Genomic DNA, 27712 nt, shown 5'->3' with positions numbered 1-27712 from the left:
GAAAATATATATAAGTAACCAACATCTCTTAATTGTATTAAATGAGATGTGACTCTAAGGATGTAAGAAAATAAAACTATATTATGAAGTATTTTTTTTTTCTCAGAATAATTTTAATTAAAATATTTTCTGTTCTGTAGGTTTCATCTGCTTTGTCAATATGGTTTTGCTTTCTTTTGGTCTCAACTTTAAAAAGTTCAGGCATCTTAAATACTCAAATTGCTCAATTAGGATAGTGATTGAATTTTTTCTTTACGTGGTTTAGGTGTCACTGCTGTCTGTAGTGCAGTAGAATGCTTTACACTGTATTAAGGATTTTTTAGTGAAATTTTTCCAATGTAAGTTCCTCATCTTCTCAGTACTGTTTTGAAAAGGCTCTTTCTGTTGTGTAATTGTAAAAAAAACCAGTTTAAACAGTGTGCTAGGTAGAACACTTTGTACCTAGTCTTGTACATTTGGAAGTTCTGTTCATGTCATACCTGGAAATGTCTGGCTTTTTCAAGCTGACTGTGCCTTGGTCACCAAAGAATTTGAATCAAAGCCTTATTATCAAAGGTACATCTATTTCATTATAGTAAAAAATGTACCAAAATTTCCCAGCAATGTTACCACAATGCTTTCCATCCACTGTCATAATTTTTTAAAAAATTGTTCTTTCTCTTATAAAGAAGTTAAATTTTGGGGCTCCTAGACAAATAATCTGTTATCCACTGAAAGCACTGTTTGACAGTTCTGCTAGTTAATTTTCTCTTGCTTTTACTTCTGGGGGAATATGTTTCAACTTGCTTGACTTTGCCTCTTAGGAATGAATACCTTATGTACTTCAATTTTCATAACCTTAGTTGGAAGAGTATTGAGATTGAGCTAAACTCAACATGAATAAATGTTTTTGTTGCTAATATATTCCATGTTTTTAGAATCAAGTTCAGTAGTCTGGAAGCAATGACTCCAACTGGGAGAGCACTACATACGTGCCTAGTTGTTTCTGGGAGTGTGGCAAAGGATCTCTGTGGTAGCTGGCTGAAGAAACTCAGCTTGGGAAAAGAAGTTGACAATGCTGTAGTTCCTAATTGTTATTAACACAACTACTCTCCCAATGCTGTACAAATTTTTGGAACTTAAGCTGTAAAAGAAATGTTGAAAAACTGGATATTAGTTTTAAATAATAGTAAAACCAGCAGTATATTTTTGAAAAGTTCAAGAGGCAGTCTGATCAGTGCAGGAAAGAATTGAGAAATACACACTTCTTAAAATTAATTAGATGAAGGCATAGAAAAAATAGCAGCTAGAAATGGAAGGAGCTGATGGACCATGTGAGAGCCATTGCTGTTCTCTTTATGAAAGTCTGTGCTAAATTTCTTGTCATTTGGAATATACATTATAGTTTAGGTATCTTTTAAAATGTAGCTATGTTTGCACACAGTTGTAAATGGGATAAACAGTGCTTCCTAATGGGAAAGTTCTGAAACACTTGAGACCAATCTAATTTTTTCCTTTCATATTATCTGTGTATACTAAATTAAGGGTTTTTTTAAGATAATGCAGTCTATAAACAGTGAACTACAGAGATTTTTTGAAACAATTTGAAGCTATAGATTTGCTTATTTTGTATTTAATGTTAGGTTTGGAGCAAGTGCGAAAGACTTTATCAATAATGAATATTGATCTGGAACCAAATCTAGTGGACCCACAGCTCAGAGCAGCACTCCAGTGGCTGGCAGCTTCTGAAACAGAGGTGTCTGATCTTCACTTCCGCGACACTGCTGCAAGGGAATTCGTCTGTGTAAGTACTGGGGCTTGATGGGTGGTGGGAAAAGGGAAGGATTTCCTTGACTTCCATTTGCTGTGATACCAGCTGCTATTACTTCATTGGGTGTTCACTGCTGAGGAAAATCATTATTTAAATCCTGAGAGGTCAAAGTGGAACAGCATGTTTTGCCTGTGTATATACCATACGTAAACCAGTATTCATCAAAGCTGATTTTTCACTTTTCCACTTACAAGTGTTTTACTCCAAAAAGGATGCAATTACATCATTTCTGTTTGGTGAAAATTATATTTTGTCAAGAATTTTATACTTAGTATTTAATTGTTTATAAATTGAATCTTTACAAGAATTTGGTCATGCAATTTTTTTTTCTAACTTAATGTGTTCTGCTTAGGGTTGTTTTGTTTTGGTTTGTGGGGTTTTTTGTTTATGTTTTGTTGGGTTTTTTTAATAGCAAAGACACATTTTCTTGTGAGAAAGAAGTTTAGTTTTGAAGTAAATATTATGTCTTTTTTCTGTAAGCTACTAAAACCAAAACTACTAAAAAGAACTCTCAGTGAGATAGTTTTATTCTTAGGTGGCTTTACTTTTGTTTTATTAATCAAACTTTCAAAGAACTGGGCATTAGCAATTTGTGTGTCTTTGGAAAGGCTCAGTATTTTTGTATAAATACTGTCCTGAGTATTTCCATCAGAAACATATGAGAGAAACTTACTATTCCAATAAAACCATAAAACCTATTCTTTCATGGCTGCACACCAAACTACACATGATAATCTGGATTTTCTTACATTAAACCTATATTTTTTAATCAACCAAGAAATTACTTTGACATTACCTTGTTATGGAAAGGCTAACTTAATAGATATATAGGCATTGTCTCTAATGATGAGATTCATAGGAATGATAACTATAAAATATTTGTATTTTGTGACCTGATAATGTGAAAAAGTGTTAACATGATGCCATTAGTAGCATTTTAACAATTACAGTCTTGGCAAAAATTACTTACTGTACTTACCAGTGTATTAAGGAAGAAGAAGTTTGCTCTCAGTGTGAAACTTAATATTGACTCTTCAACTTGGGGCTTTTCAAAGCTTACATCATCATTTGAGCAGAAAAGTGGAGTTACTGGGAGGTAAAGGTCAGTATGACAAAACAGACTCCCAGAGCTGGATGGATGTGTGCACTGATGGTGCTTAGTTACTGGAGACCTGTATAAGAATGTGAAAGGTGCCTAAAAGCCAGTCCAGATCATACGTGGTCTGCATTCTCCTAAGAGAGGCTCCTGCCTTCCTCACACAAAGAGAATGATAATTTTGGAGTGATTTTCTGCCTATGTAACTGTATGGAATGTGTATTTGATTTTGAGACTAGGAAGTTTTGCATTCTTTTTTGAAATAACCCAGAAAGTTTGCAAACGTTATTTTTGGCATGTAGAAATACATGTCCTATGCTCCTTTTCTGGAGCTTGGTATATTTGATTTAGAATTATTCCAAGAATATATTTGGCTGTACATTAGTTCTGACAGAATGGACTTTGTGCTTTTGTAAACTGCAGGCAGTTTGAGAATACTTTTCTCCATTTCTGTGCTATTTGAAATTGGTTTAGTCCTTATATTAATTGTTTCTTCTTTGTTACCATTTATAAGTGCCTTAACACAAAGAAGAAAATACATCACTTTTTCTGTTCTCACATGCTTGGCTGAGCATTCTCTGGAGGTTTTTGAAGGTTTTATCAATCAGTTGGGGTTAGGGATAATAGTCATTTGGACCTCATGAAATTTTTTGCCTTCTCTTGATGATCTGTTCATCTGTTTCAAGCTTGTTGCAAATACTCAGGTAGAATAGCGGTAGGTCCCACAAGTGTTAATAATAATTTATTTTCTGTGTACCTGAGACACGTGTATCTAACAATATACCATGAAAGACACAAAAGAGATAGCAGGCACCTCTATTTTAATTTTTTCCATGAGTCTCTCATTCTTTGGCCAGCTCTGAGTTAAGAGACTACAGAGCTGTGGTGCTGAGATTGAAGCCAATGCTCCAGGACACGCAGGAAAGATACTATTAGCCGGCTGTGTATCTGACCACGACTCCAGCTACCTTAATAAGAGGACATAACGAGAAGAGCACTCTGGAAAGTAGCAGTGTCTGTTATGTGTGCCCTCCTAAAAAATGATAATATTTTTCTACTTGACACTTCAGTTATAAATTGATACTGAGTTGACACCTGAAGGTAAGACCTTCCAGCAGGCAGTGGTCATGCAGTTCTGAAAATGCTACAGTAGTTAATTGTTTCAGTTAGTTTTATAGAGTATTTTTAGTTGTCCAGATGCAGTTACGTTAAAATAAATTGAGATTTTGTTTCCCTCCCCGGAGGCAGAGAAAGATTACATGTTTTTTATTCCATCCTACTTCCCAATCGGAATGATCTCCGACCCAGACCGAATTAAATTGGCAGCAGTCATTCCCGGCTCTTGCAGAGCGGAGCGAGCCCCTGCAGAGGGCGCTGCAGCCCAGCAGGACACCATGGCCGCGGTGCTGGTCCCTCGGCGGCCGCGGCGTGGGGACATCTCCTGGGGACCCTCGGGAGCCACCCGGCTTCCCGAAGGGGCAGCCCGCCGGGGCTTAGAGCTCCTCGGAATCAGCTGTTTGTTGTATAAGCAGCTGGTGAGGTCTGGAAGGGAGGAAAGGTTTGTGTTAGCTGATCGCAGCAGGGTAGTGAGCCACCGATGTGATGTGGCTGCAGAAAAGGCAGAAGCACTCCTGGCGTGTATCAGGCAGGGTATTTCTGGCCACACTCTTACTTAAGGGTACTTGTTATGCTCAGCAAGGCAGAAAGACGCTAAATACCTCTATATGGAACAAAATACATTTGTTAGGAGGGTAACAAGAAGTCAGTAAATTAGAATAGATCTTGATTTCTGTGAGATGCCTGACAATGTGGATATGCAAGTGCCTGGATTAAAAAATCATTTGTATTCCATTTTTAATGAGACTTTACCTACCTGTTTTAAGATTCTTATTTTGAGTGAACTCTAATACTTCACTTGTCTGGCAGTAAGAAACAGATTGGTCATTTAAAGAAATAGTGAGATTAAACCTAAAATTAAAATTTAGGTGCCAGTTCTGTAGTTTTATCTTGGTGGAAAACTTATTTGGACTGAAGTTTTATATTTTATTTGCTGAAGTAGATATTTGGACATTAGCCACACTTTCCTCTGGCAGAGGAAAGAAAAATGACCATTCTTTTATAAACCCAACAAGCATCATTTACAAAATTGCATGTTGTAGACTATAAAACTCCTACTTCCTGTCCTCTGCTTTAAAATTCACTGAAATAACTACGGATTTCAGTCTCTTCTTATATAGAAAAGATGTCCTTAATTTCCACTGAGAAAAGTTTCCAGTGTTCAGAATAAATTATGCTTAGGATTAGACGGAATATTTTGCTTGTTCAAGTTAATGGTTTTCTCAAGAAGTTAATTGTTTGATACATGTTTTTATGCCCATGTTCTTTCTGTCAGTCCTATCACCTGCCTTGTTGCAGTTGGAACATCAGCTAGGTAAAGAAGCAGGGAAAGACTGTCTTCCTTTTTGGTTTTTTTAGAACTTTATATTGCAGTATGACAGGTCTTGCAGTAAAAACTATATGAATTTTTAATTTTGTAGCTGTGAAAAATATTTCCCTGAGCACTGTGTATTACTTTTTTAAAACTTAATATATGGAATGTCTTGGTAGGGGCTACAAAAGGGGGTAGAAATTTGCAGCTCCAAAGAATAAGTAGGGTGTCTAAACTGTGTTTACAAAATTCAGCATTGACAGGTGTCCAGAGAGCTACAGAGAATACTTTGTTTGTGTTGGTATTTGTTTATTTATTTAAACTAAAAACTGTTAGGTTTTTTTACTCTTGGGCAAGCTGTCAAATTAATTCTTTCTTTAGGTTAGGCTTTCTTACACATATAGCTGAGCTTGGCACATCAGCAATGGAAGATTTTTTTCTTGGGATCCTGGGGGAAAAGAAATGTTTTCAGCTACACTGATCTCTGCTCCTGAGTGGTAGTTTAACTTAATCATCACCTTTTCCTCCTCCCCAAGATGTTATAATTTCCCAACTCTGAAGAAACTGTTTTCATTGAGGGTAGTGTCTGTGCCACCCCAACCACACTATATGTTGTGAAAGGAAAATCCACATCCTTTTATTAAGACAGAATTTTGTCTTTTTATACATGCATTATTGGCATGGGAGGGGTGGCAAATGTCTTAATCTTGTGTTCAGAATTTCCTGTTTTCTGCAGTCTTGATGAACCACAGCCCTCATACCTGTGGCACCACATAATTTGAAAATGGTGCTCCCTCCAGAAGAAAGTTTTATGAAGACTGCCCGAAAAAAAAAGTGCTCGATTCTTGCGGAAGTTTTTGTTTTTATAGATGTGGGAATAATGATTAACTCATTACAACTGATCTCTTATGACTTCATGTTTCAAGAATAACTTCTGTAACTTAATCAGGATGTCCTAGTCAAAATATTTTGTGTTCCCCTGTTTCCCCTTTAGCTTTCTAGAAGACTGAGAGAAAGAGATTGGAAAGTTGGAGATCTCTTGCAAGCAGTGCTGAAATACTGTGAAATGATAGAGACGGCATCTGATGGAGAGCAAGCTCTGAGTAAATCTTTGGTCAGTTGGCTTCTGGAAAATGTCTGAAAAATCCAAAGATACAACACTCTTCGCTTCATTCCTGTTCTGAAAGGAGATAGAAGGAACGCAGATGTGTAAAGTAAAATTCAACTAGTGAATGTTTAAGTAATAGTCAGCATTAAAAGGCTTTGAGGTGAAAGTCAAAATAGCTGTGCTGTGCTTTGTGATACTGTGCACATGGTATGTTTATTCAGTCCATAATCGGTGTTGTCCACACACGCATAAATTGTATTTACTGCTGTGTTCATACCACTGAGATATTTATGAATAACCCTTGTCTATGATCGTAGTCTAAGGAGACAGTCTCAGACATGATATTCAGGATTCCCCTTGTGCCAGGATGGCTCTCTCTCCCACTCCTATGTGTGCTATATTCACAGCAGGACTAAGAGCACTGATTTCAGCAAGAATCTGCTCTGGAATACCTTGCTGTAGACAGTGGAAAAAAATATTCATCTTGGCCAGGTGTTACATGCCCAAGAACAGCATTGCCAGGAAGAACATCATGACCCGCCCAAGCAGCCCCTTAATACAATCTGGCCTCATAGCCAGCTTTATCAGTTTTAACTTGATGTTAAGATGGGAGAGTCTGCTCTGAAATTGCTGAGGTGCAAATGCATGCATTTGTTGACTCCTCTAGAGCTGGTAACTTCTGGTAGAAGGGCAGAGTGAGAAGTTGAGCATAATTTAGTATGTAATTCTTTAGCAAGGTTTCCTGAAGCTTGCCAGTCAGATTTAAATTGCTAAATTTTTTACTGAGGCTTTTTGTATGCAGATACTTTTATGACACTAGTTCCATGTCAAAGAATTTGTACATTAGTCTCTCACGCAGATGTGTTAAAAATAGAAGATAGAAATTTCTGAGGATTTTGGCCACCTTTTTGTATAGTTTTAATTCCTTTCAAAGCAGCCACATACGAATTTTCTTTTAATGAATAAAGACAATTTTGTTACTCAGTGAGCATGGAAGTGTTTAGCAAAGAAAGCTAATAAAAATGTAAAGGGGAAATTTCTTGCAAATTGATTTTTCATTTTTTGTTAACTACCTTCACTGAATTTTTTTAAAGGCACTTTTAATTTAATATTTTTAGCAGTCTTGTCAGGTTTCTCACCAATGCTGCTGATTTGCCTTTCTGTCTGAAGGGAAATCTGAACCTTCACTTATCCTGTGGTTTGAAAATGTTTTTTGGGACTTGTTTTTTTTTATATATCCTTTGAGAGAAAAAGGCACGTGCTGGTGATTACCAGGCTGCCACCTAAAACTTGGCAAATAATCACAGAGCGTTACTGATTTTGGATGAACAAAAAAATCTTAATAGCTTTTTCACAGAAAAATATACTGTTGATATGGTGCACAGTTTTGTGATCCCACACAAGGAGAGATATGTTCTCCAAATCGGTTCCTGATTTTGATGGCATATGTACAATTCTGATTACCCCTACCCCATGAATTGCTATGAAGTGTCACACTGGTAAACTCAAGAGCACTGTTCTTGCAGTGTCTTTGTGTTTCAGGAAAGCATTCCACTGGTCTCTTTGCAGAGACATGGTTGGTTTTAGTCCTCTTTTGTCATCTGGATTTCTGCCTTGGATCTCACGAAGTTCACCTTTCTCACAGAGCCAAAGATTTTTCATGTTTTTGTACATGCACATACAGGTGTTCACACATGTGAATACACACAGGTTTGTTTATCTGTATGTGTATGAGATCTCACCGCTGTGAACTCCTGGTGCAAACTTCTACCACTAAATTAAATTTCTGTTATGCTCAGTTTATTTCCTCACTTCATATATCATTTTACTGATTGAAAAGTCAATGTATGTGGCAAAAAGACCAAAAGCCACTTCAAAGTCTTTTGTATTGTTATAGGTAATATAATCCAGGCATCAGGAATTCTTTTTCTCCAGAGCCCAAAGCATGTCAGGGGAAGTTATTTAATTCCTATATTTGGAAGATAGTTCTAGTAGCAAATATTTTTTAAGAATTGTACAAAGGTTGTCTGAATTTTTTCTTCCTCTCCCAAACCCCCTGTATTCCTTTCCCCCCCCCCCCCTTTTTTTTTCTTTCTTTTTAATGTTGATTTACAGTATTGTTTTAGATAAAAATTTGAAATAATTCCCTGGCTATAACACTTTCCCCTTAACACAGCAATAATCTACTTGTACAAATTTACCTATAAAATTGAAATGTCAAGGAAATAAAATGCTAAAAGCAGTGCCTCATGACTAAATTTTTCTCACCAAGCAGAATTTCAGGACATGAGGATACAGTACAGTATAGTAAAGTGTTTCAGTACAGTGAGGAAGATATTGAAAGTATTGCAAATGTATAAAACCATACTTTTAAAAAAACCTACAACATAACAAAAAAAAACCACGGTAAGAACAGCCATTTTTTAAACTCGTTTATTCAAAATGATGGATTTTGTAAAGTTGGTGCAGTGCTTTTTCATTTCATTTACTTTTTTGGAGAAAGGCAGAAGATCGCTCTAGTCACAAAGCTTACAACTATTCACAAAGTTAAATGGACAACAGTTGCACTGAAAAATATTTTTATAAATGGAATCCTGTTTTCAGACTGGATCAAATATGTTGTGTAAATATTGATTGGTGTTACATTAAGGAAGACATGGTTTTATTATCCTCTGAGGAAAGTAGCATAGTTTCCAAATTTTCATGGGAAAAATGGTATAAAGTACTTCATTTTTACTGGAAACAAGCCAAAAAAAACAAAACCAGTTTTCTACACAAAATGTTTTAAATTTGTTCGGAATGACTTGACTTTCCTCCTTCTGTATAAAGTTAAAAAGCATTACTCTAGCCTGGCAAAATTATTACAATTGAATAATTTTAATAATCTTTGAAAACTGTACTGTGACTGTATCTAACTGGTGCTGTCTGCCATATTAGTGAGAAAGATGTTCCTTGCTAATGCAAGTCTTAAATTACACTTTCACTGAGTTTGTTTAAAACTCCTGACCACAAATACAGAAATGTAAGTGAAAACTCTAAAAACATGAAGGGCCACATTCTGGTCCCTTTAAAGCATACAACTCTGCTTTATAAGCAAACATAATAAGGTAGAGTTTATTTCATCTTGCATTTTTTCTGTATGGGAAACCCTGGCAATTTAATTTTTATGTTCAGGAAAATATATCCTAGGATGTTACTGTTTCAGAAATCACCCAAACACTTCATAAATACATTTGGTGTTCAAAGAAATGGAAGTGTTGTGATGTTTTGTAAGAATCTGTAGAAAAAGCACTTTGAGAAACAGTCCCTCTGTAAAGCCAGTTAGAAGTGGCCATATTTAAAACTAGCTAAAACATTCAGAATGGGGTGCATAAATAATACAAAGTATGCATAAAGCCTTAAAATAGAAACTGAACAAAACTCAAACCCATATTCTAAAATTAAGGAGGATTTGCTGTCTCAAAACAAGGATGTGAAAAGGCAGCTCAGATGATGTACGTGAATGCGATTTCTGTAGTATCTTTGTTCTTGAGTTTTAGAAGATTGTGTAAGCTTTTTTAGAAAAAAGCCAACCAAAACCCCAAGACCCAGAACCCCACATTCCGAGACTAATTAGGTCTCTCAAAAATGGTATCAAATTTTAAGTGTTACACTTTCTAATGTAACTTTGTCTGGGACCTTTTCTATGAAGAGAGACAAATTGCTGGAGATGGGAACACAGTGAGTAGTAAACACCAGCGCAAGCCCCTGTAGTTCTAGACAGTCGATTTGCAAAGAAAAATACAAGATTCAGGAATGATTTTCATTGTAAGAAATTTGGCTTTTCAGCAAGAGCCACTACTGTCAAGCATTTACTGTACTTGAGCTCTGAAGAGGCAGGTACAGAGCCCAGCCACTGTAGTCACTTTATTTTGTATCATCTTTGTACATTCCTGTTGTATAGCTGGTGTTGTAGTTTTAGAGGGCCTTTGTTCTAATGTCTGAACAGTATTTAATAATAAAATTTATTATAGTTTGCTGGAACTGCTGCTTATTTGTGCAGTGTTACAGTAATTCACAGCCCAGTTAGTGATGCAATTGTATACCAAAAGCAGTTTGAATTGTTTATGTAACTGTACTCAATGAATATGAAGGTCTTGTACTGTATAATGGTGACAAGTTTTACCATTTTAGTAACTTAACTATATTCAATTTTCAGATTATGAACTCCAGGTTGCACTAAATTCGTCCTTGTTTTAGCAGTGGCTTAAAATAAAACACATTTCACTGGCTTTGAGAGTGCTGTCGTTTCTTGTAAATTCATGGAATATTATTTTTCATTTCAGCAAACATAGCTGAGAGCGGTCTTGGTCGGTGGCTGTTGAGGAAGGCACTTGAGGAAGGGTGTAGTAAACAGTGCATCAGCAGATGGCATACTTCTTACAGAGTTAAATTATCCTGCAAGGGGTGAGGATCCTGCTTTACTGTCTTTGGGTTGAAAGGTGAGCCCACAGTTCCACTGACATGCAGTAAAGTGTCACATGGACTACTCACAGCACAAGGGGGATGTAAGAACCAGTCAGCTCCATCTTGCCTGGAAGCTGGGTTAGTAAGGTTGCCTTGGTATTTCCATGTGGACTGAGGTTGCTTTGTCCAGCTATTCGGGAAACTAGACTAGAACTCAGCTTTAGTCTTCTGGACAAATCTAAGAATACTCTGCTAGTGGAAATGTATGAAACAGGACATTTTACAGGCTTCTTCTCTATCCTCAAGTTTTTGGAGTCTTGTGAAATCCCCCAAACAGCATATTGTCAAGTACCCTAAAATAGTAAGGCAGAGCAGAGATGATGTGTACAGTACCATTTCTAAGATTTAGAAGTACTACTGTTGCAGGTAGCTGTCTTTTGATGTACTACTATTCTCAGCTTGGTTTCATTTCAAGAATTAGGAATTTTTTGCTGAAGTTACATTAAAACCAGTAAGCGTGAGTAACTCTTCTTGATTATTTTTGCAATGGTTTTTTAAAGGAGGTTTCTTTAGTATTTTGAGATTGCTTCCAAAAGGAGCATTCTTGTATTTCATTACCATATCTGTTTCAAAGATTTTTTATTTGGGTAATGCCTCATGGTCAATCACATGGAAAATATATGTTAACTGAAGCAAGTAAATAACTTACTCTTCAAATACTGTATGTGCAAAAAAAGGCAAGTAGTGAGTTGGAAACAAGGAAAAGATTTTCATACAGGGAAAGAAGATATTCATGTGGAAGATAAATCTGAGCTTTTTTTCTTCCTGCCTTGGACTTTATTTTTCTTTCATTCAGCAGTCTGGTTCTGGCCGGCTTCTTTCAACCACAGAACAGTATCCATGCACTTTGTTTAACCTTGGTGTATTAAATTGAGAGTTAAGTCTCCAGCTAGTCCATAGTCTTCGCCCAACATGTGTGCTACTCCATCTCTTGCTGCTGTTGGTCAGACCTTCCTTTCAGTCCCTAGCCTGAGCTTCTGGTGTGACTGAATTCCATGCTGGCTATTGCACTGAGCCTCCGATTGGAAGGTGGCTACGGAAAGTGAGTCATGCCAAGGCTGCAGAAATGTACCCAGATCACTGACCTTACTGGTTATTGAGCACCATATTAATCAAATGCTGTCTCTTTCCCCTGCTGTTGAGGCAAACCATGAAGCGTGTGACTGCTAGGGGCCAGGGAACCAACAGTGACAAGCACAAGGCCATGTCTGTGGTGAGGGTACTGGCTATCACACAGCATCTTTCCAAAGAAATGGCAAAAACTGAAATTAGGACCTTTAGTCAGAACATATAGTCTGCATTGCCTTTGTCCCTCTGAAAATTGCTGCTGCTTGTAGCACTGTGAGGGAGCTCTGTGTGCATTTACTTGGGTTGATTTGTTTGTTTTTTATTAAGAAAGGGCAAAAGAGAACACTTGTGCAACTCATTTGACTTAGGTTTTTGGAATTCCACTGCTTCAAACAGGAATCAGATGAATATTGAGAAAAGAAAGTGTGTGATAATGTGGTACTTCTCTCTGCTATTTGCCCCTGTAGCCCACTCAATTCCAATCTCATATTTTGTACAGCCTCCACCTCATTTAACTTCTAAGTTAAATCAGAGGCTTTTCCTACACTTTCCCTGTGGCTGTTGCTGGTTTCTACCTGTTTTCTGTCCCTTGTCAAATCTTGTAGTGCAGCTGTCATCTTCAGCTTCTCTTTTGACCCTTCTCTGTTGTCCTGATGTGACTTCTGGCCTTCTTATTCTTGTCTGGTGGAAGTGGTTAAAAACCAGCAAGGGGAGTCTTAGCTGTGAGGCTATGGAACAAGGCTTGCCTACCAGAAATCATCAAGCAGTGAAGAAGAGCTAAACTTGCTTTTGGCTGGGTTTTTCACTCCTGTAGGAAAGTAATCTGTGGTTGCTTTGGTTTGGAACCCAATTTACTGCTTGCAAAATCCTTGGATTTTATGCTGATCTAAAAGCAACTTTTAAGTTGATACTGAAGTATAATGTAACTCAAACATACTCCATAATTCGTGTTGCTGTATGTGCAGTGTGCTGCTGCCTGGCTTCCAGACTCAGGGCAGAACTCAGTCCTTTGGAAAACTGGCAAGATCCCAGTTGTTTCACCCGTTGCATCAGGTCTCAATTTAGATAAACAGTAACCTTTAATAGCAAATAGTCAGGACCTAAGAAGGTCATATTTTCATATTATTGCCCCATAGTATTGTGCTGTGAACAGATGCTGCAACTGGATTAATAACCACACAAAATCAGACATGATGCTGTGAAAATGCTAACAATATGGACAGAAATACAGCAAAGAACCATCTGCTTCTGCTGAAAGTTGTAGTTCAGAGGAAATGCGTGATGTTTCTGTAGGAAATTAGAATATGGCTCAGTGGAGACCAAGTTGTAAAAGCAGAGAAATTATGTCAAGAGAAATGGCAATACTCAGGTGTCCTGTGGAACTCTTCACAGTATCTTATGCAGTATATATCCAAGAGTTGGAGTTCACAGCTAAATTCATTGGAGTTAAAAGGCACTGGGAAGAGGACAGCATCCAAGCTAACTGTTACAGGACTGTGAGATGCTTAATTAATATTTCTGGTAACAGATCATACACATTTTTCTTTCTTCTAGCTTAGGAGGTGCAGAACTTGGCTTGCGTCCTAATTTATTGCTGTAAACCACGATGTGAAAATTTTTTCTTCAGGGCAATCAGAGTCTTTAAAGGGTTAAGCCTGAAACATCCTGACAAGCTTAGTACATGCTGGCATCTTCAACAAAACCTCTTTTCTTGCGCCCGCCTGAGAAAATAAAGAGGTGGGTGTTGGAAATTCCCCAAGGAGTCCTCATCAGTATGATCAAAGTGCTTGTGAGAGGCTGCTAGAGACATGGTTTCAGAGAATTTGGTAATTTTTGTTTAAAATTATCTTGTGAGATTTTTTTGTTTTCTGCAAGTGTTGGAATGGCACTGCTTATGGTATATGCCCGTCTTGTAGTCTGTGTGTTAAAAATATTACTTAATTTATTTTTCCTCCATATATTAGCTTGCCACAACTGTTAAGAAAAAATTTAGGTACACAAAAAAGTCATCCTTCCTGCTGCTATCTTAATTACACTGGATGAATGATTTAGATTAATTTGGGAAATAACCATTAATCTGAATACATGGCAGCCATGAGAAAGTTCGTTGTTTCCATCGTTCATTTTCAATTTTCTTTCTTAAAATGTAAACATTTTCCAGTAATTAGATTGGAAGTGCAGTAAAGCTAAAGCTCATGAAATTGTCTCTAATTAACAAGGAGAAAATGAAAGAGAATGAACTGTGGTCGCAACACAGTCTTGACCCTGGACCTCACTTAATTTGAACTTAAGTTCATTTCCTACCAACTGTCAAAAGACAGTTTGCAAGTTTGCTTGCAAGTCAAATGTTCAAACCCAGTAGTGCCCTAAATTCCATATCTGTTTTTGAATGTGCAGTTTCTACAGTCTTGAGTTGTTCAGAAGAGTAAAGGCTGCAAAGGTTTTCCTTCTTTTTGGTTGTAGTGTCCTTACTGGGTGGGACTTTTTAACTAGTCCACCTTCTCAGTCTAACTAGTACCTTTCAGCAGGTGTTATGGATGGCATTGACCCCACACAGCATCCTTGGCACCTATTCCATGTAATTTCTGCATCTTGCTTCCCTGACTTGGTTTTTATACTACTCTCTGTTTCTAAAAGGTCTCCCAATCTCAAGTCCTATTCTGCAGACACTTCATTGACCCTGAAGAAGGTTTGATACCCTCAAAGAAGGTGAAATCTGTTGGAAGGAGTCAGTCTGTAAAATAGAACAATGATCCTGGGCTCTTCTGAAGAGTTTTGGATATTCACAATGACTTCTCGTATTTACCAAATCCCACACTAGTTAGCATTTTTATTACTCTCCTTACCATTTCAGATACTTTCCTGTAATAATGCTTGCAAACTGTGGGCCTTTTCAGGCAAATCTGAAAATCACTCAGGGACTGTCCCAGATGGGTTGCATGTAGAAAAATCCTCATCATTTGGAAGGTAATCACTTTGTAAGTTCTGTCTGGGTCCCCCAACATAAGGACATGGACCTGCTGGAGTAGGTGCAGAAGAGGCCACTAACATGATCACATGGCTGGAGCACCTCTCCTGTGAAGATAGAGACCTGTGGCTGTTCAGCCTGGAGAAGGCTCTGGGGAGGCCTTTACAGCATCTTCCAGTACCTAAAGGGGTCTGCCAGAGAGCTGGGAGGGGGCTTTTTACAAGGGCATGTAGTGATAGGAAAAAGAGGAATGGCTTTAAACTGAAAGAGGAGAGATTTAGTCAGATATCTGGAAGAAATTTTTCACTCTGAGGGTGGTGAGATGCTGGAGCAGGTTGCCCAGAGAATTTGTGGATGCCCTATCCCTGGAATTGTTCAAGGACAGGTTGAGCAACCTGGTCTAGTGGAAGGTGGTCCTACCCTCAGCAGAGGGGTTGAAACTGGATGAGTTTTAAGGTCCCTTCTGACCAAAACCATCCTATCCTAAGTACCTGACTGGGTTTTTTTTACCTTTCTGTGGGGAGTCAAAAGGATAAAAAGTCTCGCCCTGTTCTAAATGATGACTCCCCTTCAAGGCAGTGGCCAACCCATGGCTACATGAAAGTCTAGGAATTCCCAAAGATAACACTAGAAATAAAAGAATCTAATATTTCACATGATATTATCCCTCTTTGTTTTGTTTTCCCAAGGGCATGACTTTTTAATAAAAGCCACAGCAGTAAAGACTGCATTAAGATGTATGATGTATGATTATAACACTGTGATTGCCTGGAATAAGGGAATTCTCTGCTCAGCTCTGACAGGAGACTTCTGGAAGATCTTTTGGGTAGGTCTACTGTCTTACTCTTCTTTGTTTCTCATTTTGCGAAGCTGACTGATGCCTCCTGCTCTGTGCTCAGGGATGTGGTGGGAATTATCTCCCTCTCTTCTCTATGCAAACAAGTCTCCTGCCAAGTTGAATTTGATTGATAAGGCTCCAGGGAAAGAGGTCATTGGCAGAGGATGGTGTGTGGCAGATGGATGTTAACAGGCATGTTAGGTGGTCATGTGTTAATTTAGGTGCAGAGAGCTAATTTAACAGCTAATTAACCACCCCTTGAGAAGACCTGAAATAACCATTTCAGAATTGCAGTCCTCTCCCATTGAGAATGTGTTGGTCAGGGGTTGACATGATTGAAAATTGCAGAATAAAGGGTAAAAATGTTCTTCATGTTATGTTTGAAAGGTTTAAAAATAGTTTAGGTAGAGTTACATAAATAACTGGGTATTTCCTCTTGGTGTTTGGGAGTTCAGACTGAAAATTCTCCTTGTTAGCCTTAAAATGTGTTCTGATGCCTGCAGCCCCTCCAGAGAATGGTTCTTCCTACACTCTATTTACAGCTGAGCAGAAGAGAGGCCTCTGGGATGGTGCTGAAGCACATATTATGGCAACAGGGAGATAAAACCATCCTGGCTGTGCTACTCACCTGACAAATACCATGCTCTCAAGAAAGCCACAAAAATGTTTTGAAGAAAGCAGCATAACCACTCTCCTGCTGGTGGTTTGGTGAACCTCACGGGGCGGCCCACAATCGGATGTCGGCCATACTTTCCAAGCAGCAGCAGGGCTGGTCAGTGGTTTGACATGAATGCAACCAGGCTTGTGCTTTGGCTCCAGGTAATGCCACCACAACCTGTTTAGAATGTTTGCTGTGTTTATGGTTAGCGATGGATGTTTTGGCCAGACCGGAGCATCACAAGCACCTTCATGATGAACTCCTTCACGCAAATTGCCCCAGTCATCGTCTTTATGCCTGAATCTCATGTAAATGCTAAATGCTGGAATTTTGACCCTCATAGAAATACAGAGCTTTGATGCCAAAGGCTTGCATGGTAGCAGACTTTGCCAGGTTTTCAGGCAAGGCCAGTATGTTAAATTACACTAAATGTAGTGCATGCTTCTCTCTGTAGCTTGATAGCTGTAATTTGTTAGCTAGAAATGCACTATTACATACATGCTGAGGTTTTGTGGATTTCCTGGCTTCGTTGTTACAATGAGGACAAGTGATTAATCATGTAACATGTCTAGTGAGGAGTGAGTACATCCGGTCCTGTTTTTATTGCTGTTTTATTTTACTCTCTTTTTCTGTGCCTCTCTAGCTTACACATAGCTTTTGTACCAGTTCTTCTGCTCACCTTTAATCTTTGTACTAATCACCAAAAATTTAAACTGCCTTTCAAGGAAAAGAATGACACAAAAAATGAGGCTTTTAAATGCTAAGAAAATTGTCTATACTCAGATCTACTTTTTTCTTTGGAGATGTATTCTCTTAGTAGGTAAGAAGTTTTAATTGTTCATGTTTTTACATTAAGGATGAACATAGAACCCTGGATGCAGAAAGTAAAATTGTGGGTTTTAACATTTTCTGAAGTAAATATTTCCCATCAGGTCCTTATTGTGAACTGTATCTGTGAGATAGATGTGTCTTTATTTTCAGCAGCCTTAAGTGATCTTCACATCTTCCTGCCTCCCACCCTAACTTGACCGAAAACACTGTCAGAGAGACTCAGCATCTGCAATATCCCATAAGTAATGTCCTGGGACCATTTAGAGGATATTGGCCCATTTTTAGTTCTTTACATTTTTCTACATCTTCTTTTAATAACTTTGCTCTGGAAATTGCAGTAAAACCTGGCTCCTAACTGAATTTTCTTTGAAAAATCTTTGCTTTGTTTTAAAACCCTGTCACCTTTCTCTTCACCACAGTAAGAGTGGCAATTCCAGACTGTCGGAATTTTTTATGGTTTTATGATTTCAGTGCTAGAATTAAAGAAAATGCAGATTTACCCAGCTGTGAAGATGACAGAGGTGGGTTTCTGCAAAGGGGATTTTCCCATTTGATAAGTGTTGCAAGAGAGTGAGAAGAGCCATTGGCCAAGAGGTGAATGAGGTTACCCACAGGCACCAGTGGTGCACCCAATATGGCTCAGTTGCTGAACTGTGGGTATATGGGTCAGTGAAGAGGAAGAGATTACTGGAAAAACAAAGAGGTGTTGGAGCTGGGGAATTCTAAGTAGCAGCAAAAATAGGCAACATAATGTGTCAGAGTTTGAATGCAAAAATGAAACCAGACACCTTTGCTGTGAGTGCTCGATAACAAATCTTTGGAGAAAGGCATGGATCTCTTAGCTTGTGCACATGCACCTCCAGCCAGCGTGCAACCAAAGAAGAAAACATCACACTTTGCAGAACCAGAAATAAAAGTCCAGATAGAGATAAAACTACAGGCCTGGTAAAGCCCAATAGCAGTAACAGATTTTCAAAGATGGGTGTGCTTACTACTTATGTCATCAAATTTGGCATTGTCTACTTTATGCCTGTCTGCTTGTTCCTCAGATTGGCTATAAGCATAAGCTCACGTTTAGCTGAACACCTGAACTGCTATGAATGTGTGAACACACAGGTTTAAGCCCAGCTGAAGATGTGTACATGGTATAAACAGAGTTCTGCATATCTTTCTCTAGGATATGAACTCTGCCACTGGAAGCTTGTCAGTCCACAGTTTTTAGCTCTTTAGAGGATGTGTGCAGTGTCACCAATCCCAGCTTTTGTCAGGATTTTTTAGGTGGAGAGAGAAGGAAGATGAACAGCGTTCTCAAGTTTGCAGTTTCACAAAGCTTTTGGAGAGATGCATTTGTGTAGGCATCACAGATGGCTGCAGTCTAAGGATTTAAATGATGAAAATCCTGGTCCTAATTTCCAATTAAGCAATTATTTAAACTGGAATTTATAGTTATTGGAAAGCCTTTTAAGACTGATGGCATTATGTAAATACAGGAAGGTTTTTGGAAGAATCATGCGGGAGGATGGCACCTTTGCTATTGATTGCTGCTAGAAACATAAAATGAAGCTGACAAGGCTTGTTGTTCCCATGGCTGTTCTTACCTTGAGCTTTTATAAAAGCTAATGCATCTGACAAATCAAGATGACTTATGGATGGCTGAGATGGAGGTATCTGGCATCCTTACTACTTAACAGTGAGGTCATTTTCTACAGAAACTTACACATACCCTCCAAGGTCTGCCCTCTGTAAAAGAGGTCAGTAAAATGCATTTGTCAAAATGACTGCCTATTTGGAAAATTGCCACTTTCATACACTAATGGGTATGAATCAAGAGGAAAATAAATAGCTAGGACTCCTTACTGGCTTATTAGCTTCTTTTAGGTTTCAGAGTCAGAAATAAACACACAGTGGTGTCATTAGATTTACTTTATGAGACCAAAAAAAAAATTACTATCAGAATTTAATATCAGTGTGTTTATGTAGACAAAATCTATTTCTTCTGTTAGGGGCTAATTTTACAGCACTTAACTCCTCAAAAACATGCAGGACAATGTCCTTGGCCTGTATATAAAAACCAGCATTTGACAATATAGTAGTATGTACGGCTTCATGCTGAAAATGGTCTTATCAGCCCATTAGAGAGTTGCAGACATCTCTCAGCTCAAAGCCCACTGCTTTGAAAGACTAGAAGAAGACTACCTCTCTTGGTTTGCCTGTCCTCAGGTATGAAGGCAGCTTGAGACCATTGATAGACAGGCTGAGGACCTGCCATGAGTCCTGTTGTATGCAAACTTTTGCAGTGAACTTCTGAATGGCTGAGAGGATGAAATACCTGATCTGCTGCTGGATATCTTTATTTTCTAATAACACCTCCCCTCCATTCCTTTCAGTGTGGCTGACAGCAGAAAGCTCCAGGCAATGAATAGTCAGGCCAAGATCTGTATGCTAAGGTGGACCTGGAAAGACATTTTCCAAAGCATTTAATGCTTCATTTCAGGAATGGGCCTGGGACCCCCTTTTGGCTGCTCTAACACAACTGTTTATGCATTTTCTCCAAAGCAGCTTAAATGAGACATGTAAAATACATAAGCAGGCCTAGAAGGGAGGCCAAGACATTCTCTGTCTTCAGGGAAGAAGCCAATTTATAGTGCTACAGTCAGACTGCTCCTCTTATTTCTGTTGCTCATTCTGACATTCACAGGGTATTTTGCAGCAAGGCTTGGTTAGAACTGTAAAGTCAAATTTTACTGCAGCAGTGCAAGTGCCTTGGTGATTTAAACCCCCCTCAGAAGAGACTGGCATAGAATAAAGTGCATTCTTTCTGGGAGCAATGTTCCTACCAAGAAGCAAGTATGGGAAGCGAGAGATGTCTCCGTTGTCTATGGATCTCCTAAAGGATGTGTCCACATCCTTTAGACATTGCTTCAGCAGAATGGTGATTCACCTTGCACTTATGTTGGAATCAGCTGCTCTAAGTTCCCTGTAGGACTCAGGGAAAACAAAACCTCCTTCTGGAGCATGATTTGTCTCATTTCTTGGAGACCTTTGAAAACAGAGTAAATGTCTCTATTTCTCTTAACAATCACAGAAACAGAGAATCATAGAATTGTTAAGGTTGAAAAAGACCTCTAACATCACAGAGTCCAAACATTAACCCAGTACTGTCAAGTCCATTACTAAACCATGTCCCTAAGTGCCAGATCCACATATTTTTGAATGCTTCCAAGGATGGAGATTCCACCACTTCCCTGGGTGGCCTCTTCCAATGCTTGACCATCCTGCCAGTGAAGAAAATTATCTTCACATCCAATTTAAACCTTTCCAGGCACAAATTCAGGCCATTTACTCTTTTCCTGTCACTTGTTACCTAGGAGAAGAGACTGACTCCCATCTTCATACAGCTTCCTTTAAGGTGGTTTTAGAGAGTGATAAAGTCTTCCTTGCGCCGCCTTTTCTCCAAATTAAACAGCCCCAACTCCCTCAGTCACCCCCCATAAAACTTGTTTTTCAGTCCTTTCACCAGCTTAAAACCATAAGGGAGTCTGGATTACTAGTTAACGTGTTGATATATATCACAGAATCATGGAATAGTCCAGGTTGAAAGAGAACTTGAGAGATCATCTAGTCCAATATTCTGGGAGAAAGGGAACCTAAATGCACCCTATCTATATATCAAATCTATATATCAAATATATATATCTATACATCTATATCTATATCTATATCTATCACCCTGTCTGGTCACAACTGGCAAACCTCCAGTGATGGGAACACCAGCATGCCCCTGTGCAGGTTGTTGCAATGAATGATGACATTCACTGTATAATTTTTCTTTCTTGTACTGGGATGATTATATAGTAGTTGTTTGATGTTAGTAGAGCTGATTCCCACTCTGAGTTTCTGGGCCTTTGGATTAAGTCCTCAGTCCCATAAGATATTTGCACTAAATTTCTGTATGAGCTGTCTGAAAGACTTTTTTTGGAGTAGTTATGAGATTACCATATTCCTGGAAGAAACTGGGAGCAGGGAATGGATGTCAGTTGTAGTCAGTGCTTGAAGTGGAATTGCTTGTTCGTGCAGAGATACTGCCAACCAGAAAATGGACTGGAATATTTTCTTATGGGAGTTTCTTCTTAGAATGGCTGCTATAAAAGAGCTCTGCATTGCCTTCTCTGGGGCAGGTGGTATTTGTGGACTGCCTGAATCTGCCTGTAAGAGGCAATATAGAAAACCAAATGACTAATCTTGAGACTGTTCTATCAGAGAGAGTGTAGAGAATGAAAACACATTAGAAAATGCAATTTACCTGGGCACTTCTGAAGAATGTACCTTTGCTTACCAGAGAACTTAATACAACTCTAAACTCATCCTGTGTTACTTTTTCCCCAAGCGTTATGACTCAGCTAAGTATTTTGATAGAAAAGCCCAACTGCCTAACTTTATTTCCACAAAGAGGATAATTCCAGAAGTCTCTAGCCATAGCAGAGAAAGTAATTAAAACCAAACAAACAGCAGGCTGCATGTACTTGTGTTCTTTTCCATCCTGGTCAGTTATCACTGGTCTTAAAACATTGCAAAAGTTCTGTGGCTAACAAAGTTAATCTTAAAAAAAATAAAAATCATAATGTCTATCAAGGGAAAGACCTATTTGTTTTACAGTTGATGCTTAAAAAAATAAAATATTCTGATAATGCGGAAGAACATGTCTTGGAGCTGGGAGAGGCTGTCTCACCAAGGAACCTCAGCCCCTAGCATTGGAGGCCTGGCATGAGACAGTAAACCACATGTTCCCTGGGATGAGTGATTATTAGTGACAAACAAAAGCAGTTTCGGCAACCCCAAACTTTCAACACTCATGAGTCAGGACCCCAACCAGTCAAAACTGAGAGATGTGCAAAGAATGTGTTCTGTGTTGTTTTTATTTTCTTGCTGGTGGTTGAGCATTCAGGGCTCACATTTTTGTTTTCTTTGTGAGATTTGAGACAGTGAACAAATTCTTGCTTTTGGGTGTTAGGGGTAAAAGGGCTGGTTATCATGATACCTCCAGTGAAACCTCAAAAGGTTGCAAACCCACATTGTTTGTTTTGAACCTGAGCTTTCTTTCCATTTGCTAACCAATGATTCCTGACGATTGTGGATATGTTTTTCAGCCATACTTAAGAGTTGCTTGGAAATTCTATCTTAAAAATGGAAAATGTGGTTCTCATAAAAATCAAAATTTACCACAGGAAGATGGTTTAATTTTTTTTTTCCTCACATGTTTCCATCAACATGTAACATTTGTTGCCTCAGGTTGGGAGGATCCAGGATGCTTGGTGAGTTGCTTGACAGAATCCAAATGAAAAAAAAATATTAATTTAGTATTAATATTAACCCATGTCCTGTGAAGGTCTAAAGGATTCTTGGGTTCTAGAGCCTCATTTTTTTTTTTCAAAGAGTAGAGCTCTCCACTTGCCATTCCAGGCTTTTGACATACATCTTCTCTATGAGATGCATCACAGATATCTGTGGCTGTCATACAGCATGGAGGTATGGTCTGACCTGATAGCCTAGATAGTTGCCTGAGCTATAACTTCCCTAAAATACAGAATTCACACTTCCCGTATTAGGAAGTAGGATGAGATTTGGACCTACTCCATTTTCTCATTTGAGAGCAATTCCTCTTTTTCATTAGCTGCGTTCATAGATATTATTGAATCTGTTTGCATAAAAGCACTTCTGCATATAGATTGTTAAGAAAAGGTTCATTTTGTCTCTTCACAATATAGTTTTGTTAAACAAAATGGAGTGGTTCCAGTGACTGACGTGTCCCCCTTGGCTCCCCACACACCCACTCCACAGTCAGACCAGGTTTCCTCGCCTGTTTGACCCCAGATTTCCCACAGCAGAGTCTCAAGCCTCTGGTTCCTTTAAGAAATTTTATCATGATGCAGCAGTATTTCGAGCTGGTGCCTTCGAGGAGGGATCTTGACCAAAACAAATCCCGGGTTTTTACACTCATAGCATCAATGTGCACAAAAATCTGGATTCTTCCAGTTGAATCTTTGGTTCCTGCCATGTGTCTGAGTGATTGGTCACCTGGCTGGTGCCACAGGTCCCTGTGCTCTTTGTTATGCAAAGGGTCTGCAGTCCATGGCCTCTTGCCTTGGGCTCCCACCACCCAGAGCTCAACCTGCAGCTCCCACTGTATCTTCACACTGAGCTATCTGGATCAAATGTATTCCTCAACAATCTTCAAATATTTTGGAAAGAAAAAATATTTAAGCCCCACAAGAACCTCAGTTTGTTTCTCTCTTTTTTAAGTGGCAAGATTTACAAGAAGATTTAGTTACCAAATTGCCTTGGCTGTCACTATACACAATGGAGTGATAGAGGCATATCCAAAAGAAGATAAGGCAGCTCTCCCAAAGTTTGAATTGGCTTCTGGATGTACTTGTCCAGTTGCAGAGACAGTGGAAGGATTCTAAGGGTATGTCTACATTGCCAAATAAAAAAGGGCTGGGAAGTGAGCCCCAGTTATCCACAGTGCTGAAGATCTGGCTTGCTCTCCATCACGGTTTCAGACTTCCCACAGAGGTTGTCTCCAGGGTAAGCCTTCTATAAAGAGGAGGTTAGATTTCTGCAGTGAGGACAAAGGCCCACCAGGATCCCAGTTCAGGCATTCACCTTCTTTCATTTATCTCTTAAGACACCAAATTGTACAGAAGAGGTAAAAATCTAACACAGAAGTGTTGCAAAAATCAATGCTCTTTGAAAATCCAGGCCCACATACAAGTAAACCCCTATTTGTATTGTATCAACAATTCACTTTTCTTCTAATCAAATTTTTCTGTGCATTTGTCTAATTTGTCATGATGGATAGATTATTCATGAAAAACTCATCTGACAACAGTGGCCTCTCATTTTCAGTGCCTCAGCTATTTAGAAGATTGATTAGAGATCAAGAATTTAAAGGAATCTGTAACCAAAGTCAAGGGGAATTGCAAATAGTTCTTACCTTTAAAACTTTGCTTGGGAAGTAGCATGTTAGATGAGCCTAAGGGGGAAGGCATGTATATTAAAAATGCCCAGACTTTTAAAATCTTGTAAGACTTTGGCTACAAAGGCACACAAGCAAAGAAGGATGAGAATGATGATCCAGAAACACATTTCCGCCTTAGTGGTTCTGTTGGGAAGAGGCAAAGTGATACATAATCCTAATCTGCTAGGTTTTCTATTGCCTGGCCATCTCTAGAGAAGACCAGCAAGTGGTCTTTGACAGTATTTGAGACCAGACTCTCCTTCCATTCTTTAGTCAATTAAATTAGTCACAGTTCTGCTTTAACATAACAAAATTGCTACACAGTTTCAACTGGAATTGTTTGGAATTCAGTTTTGTTGTTCTTTGGACTGGTCCCTTGAATCTTTGTGTTTATAACTTCCTTCTTATTCCCCCTTCTTTCTTGTTTTTATGTGCAATCATGGTATAGCAATGAGAATATGCTGGCCTGGCAGTTGTTATCAATTGCAAGTGCTTTTTATGCTTGGCAATTACATGCTGGTTAAGCCAAACCAAGCAGGACTGTGTGACAACCCCGTAACATCTGTGTCCTGCCCCATCATATCATTAGAATGTATATATTCACGGAGTATGGTGCGCTGTTGGCTGGCAGTCTGAACAACAAACCATAAATAGGATAATGGCTTTCCTCAGTACATTATCATTATTCAAAAAACAAAACCTCACTCGTTTTTGAGGACCTTTTTGGTTTGTCTAAGTTTCTCCATGGATATGGCTTGCTACTAGGGATTGATGACAGAGGTGCACATTTGTTGTCATCTTAACCACTAAAAGCCCTGTGCCCTGTCTGCGGTGGAGGACATCCTCCCCGTGTCTCCTGTTCCGTTTCCCGCCCTGCGCTGCACAGTCACTCTTGGCTCTCTGTCAGGGGGACAGGCAGTCGCCAGCAGGTCATCTCCTCTCTGCTCTAGCAAGTTGTTTCAGCTATATGAGGAGGCTCTGTAAACAAGGGCAAACCCTGTTGCCTTGAGGCATGAAGAGTGGCTGTTGCTTATTGGTGTATTTTGACTCCAACAAATTTAACCTCCGATGCAACCAGGCATCTGTTAATTCCAGAGCTAAATTAAGCATGATTTTTAAACTTTCTAAGAGGTTGCTCAGCTTCTTAGATGGAAGATGCTGGCTATGGAAGACTTGGTGCATATGCATTCCCATACTTTCATTGGTAGGAGGCATTTTAGACTTCGTATACACAGGAAGCGATAGATACATTGACCTCAGTTAGGTAAGACAAATTAAAACAAAAGCTTTTCTATTAATTTCCTAGGTTTTAATGATAGTCAGCTTCTTTTGAGATTCATTTTATAGCAAGTTACTCAGTGTATCATGGGGGTCCACAAACTACTCTGTAGAGTTTAAATGCTGCAAATGATTACAGTAGCCAAACACCAGTGTTCTGACTAGGGTCCGCCATTCAGCTTTGGGCCTCACACTGGCATGTGTATATGGCACATACAGCAGCAGCTGAAAATCAGAATAAAGCCTTTATATACATATTTCTTTTCTTTTTTTTTTTTTTCCACTCAGAGAATACAAGGGAAGATTCATAAATGTGGGGGTTTTCACTCAAGGAATTCAAGGCAAAATTTGCAAATGTGAGTTGCTTCACTAAATTGTTATGATGACAGACCCACTGTCTGATCCCTAGCATTTGGGTCCCAAACCTTCCCTCCTGTGAAAAGATGTATATATCAGAACATATCTTGCCCTGTCTTATATCTTGTTGACCTGGCATGGATAGCTGGAGCCTTTATGCAGCTGAGCACACTTTATGTTATCAAAAAAGCTGGGTACCTGTCTCCCTCAACAGGAATGGAAAACCCTGCTTCTGCCTCAAGCTTTGATTTCACAGTCTGTGTCTGAGTTTGTGCACTTAGCTGAGCCTCAATTCATTTGCTCTCCTTTCTCAGTGCATGTTTGGAAACCAAATGGTTTTGACTCTCATACCTTTACTGAACAGAAGGGCAGTGGTATTACATAGTATATTTCCTGTGATTTCCACACACAGTTGCTTGAGTTGAACCCATAGGGAAAGATGCATTTCTTTTGGGTGGAACTTTGCTGAGACTTGTTGAGCATTGGTTTCATCACTAGTTATTGGCAATTTAGAAATGAAAAGAGAAAGGTTAAAGAATGCCATCTGGGCTCTACCAAGTAGCAACATGGGTATCAGTAATTAGCACATACTGTGCAGGCACTGGTGGGTGGTTTGGCCAAGGGACCCTTCCAGAGGGAGGGTATTGAAGAAACATTGCCATTGCGGGATGGAAGAGTTCATCTGTGCAGAGATTATTTGTGCTGTGCTTCCTGTCTTCGGGCTGACAGAACTAGTAGAGATGTACCTGGGCACACAGTAATTTAGAGAAATATTTAGTATCCTGTGCAACAGATGTTTCCTATCACAGGCTTTACACATCATTCAGATTTTGCCTTTCAGCTTTACCTTCATCAGAATATTTTAGAGACTTCTCCAATCAGATGGTATGCTGGAAGTACTCTTGCCTGTAAGAAAAAAAAAAAAAATCAGGGATGTTTTAGACAGCCTATTCTAAGGATAGTGTTTAGAGGAGAAGTGACACAGTTCTGACCTGCAGATTGTCTAAGTGCTTTTGTGGAAATTACATACTTGTATGCCTTGCTTTTGTCATTGTGTTTCAGTAACAACAGTTAACTTGGTTCATCCTTGAAAACCCTTATACTCTTCCCTGCCACTAGCATTGCTGGTTCCCGGGGGTGGGCAGCCATCCCATTTGCTTGCTGATAAATATTGTGACAAAAGATGAGCCTAAAGTGCCAGATTTAAAAGAAAACACACTCATTTGCAAAGATGAAAGAAGTAAACTCTCAACACAAGAGAAATGAATCAAGCATAGGAATGATTTTTTTTTTTAACTGCAGTCTTTCACAGAGTTTAGTTCCACAGACGAGAATTAAAAAGCGCTTGGATGAGATGGAGAAAAGGAGAAAAGGCCATTTACTTACCTATAGACACCATCAGCACACTGGGCATGGCCTGATGGCTGAACTGAAGGGATGTGGGTCACAGAACAAGGCTGAGCTGCCAGGACAAGTACAACAGGAAGAGGGGGCTGAGAGCAGTTGAGAGCACTTGAGAACAGTTTCAGGTAGAAACTGGTGCAGAGGAGAGAGAGAAAAATAGAAGATGTTCTCAACTCCAAGAATGATTGTTGGTGTGTGGCTATAGGGGCAGCTATAGCCACACAAATGCAACAAATGCAACAAATGCAGAAGCAAAGCTAATTGTATGCCTCAGAGGTAAGACAATGAGATAGCTAGTCAGAACCTCAGGCACAGAAAGCTGTAAGGACACCAGAAGGGATTGC

The 27712-nt window shown here is 39.0% G+C and overlaps 1 protein-coding gene across 7 annotated transcripts in view; it reads left to right on the top strand.

Moving 5' to 3' along the window:
* The window catches only part of AKAP11 (A-kinase anchoring protein 11), a 44829-nt gene extending 34116 nt beyond the window's left edge, over positions 1-10713 (top strand). For all 7 annotated transcript variants that reach the window (XM_038133610.1, XM_038133591.1, XM_038133581.1 and 4 more), the window contains 2 exons: positions 1623-1783; positions 6329-10713. In XM_038133610.1, the coding sequence (XP_037989538.1) occupies positions 1623-1783; positions 6329-6475 (308 nt within the window). In that variant the 3' untranslated portion in view covers positions 6476-10713. The remainder of the gene's footprint in view (positions 1-1622; positions 1784-6328) is intronic.
* The last annotated feature ends 16999 nt before the right edge of the window (positions 10714-27712 follow it).

This window comes from Motacilla alba, chromosome 1, assembly GCF_015832195.1.
Source record: "Motacilla alba alba isolate MOTALB_02 chromosome 1, Motacilla_alba_V1.0_pri, whole genome shotgun sequence".
Classification (NCBI taxonomy): domain Eukaryota; kingdom Metazoa; phylum Chordata; class Aves; order Passeriformes; family Motacillidae; genus Motacilla; species Motacilla alba.
This window is presented reverse-complemented; position numbering and strand designations above follow the sequence as displayed.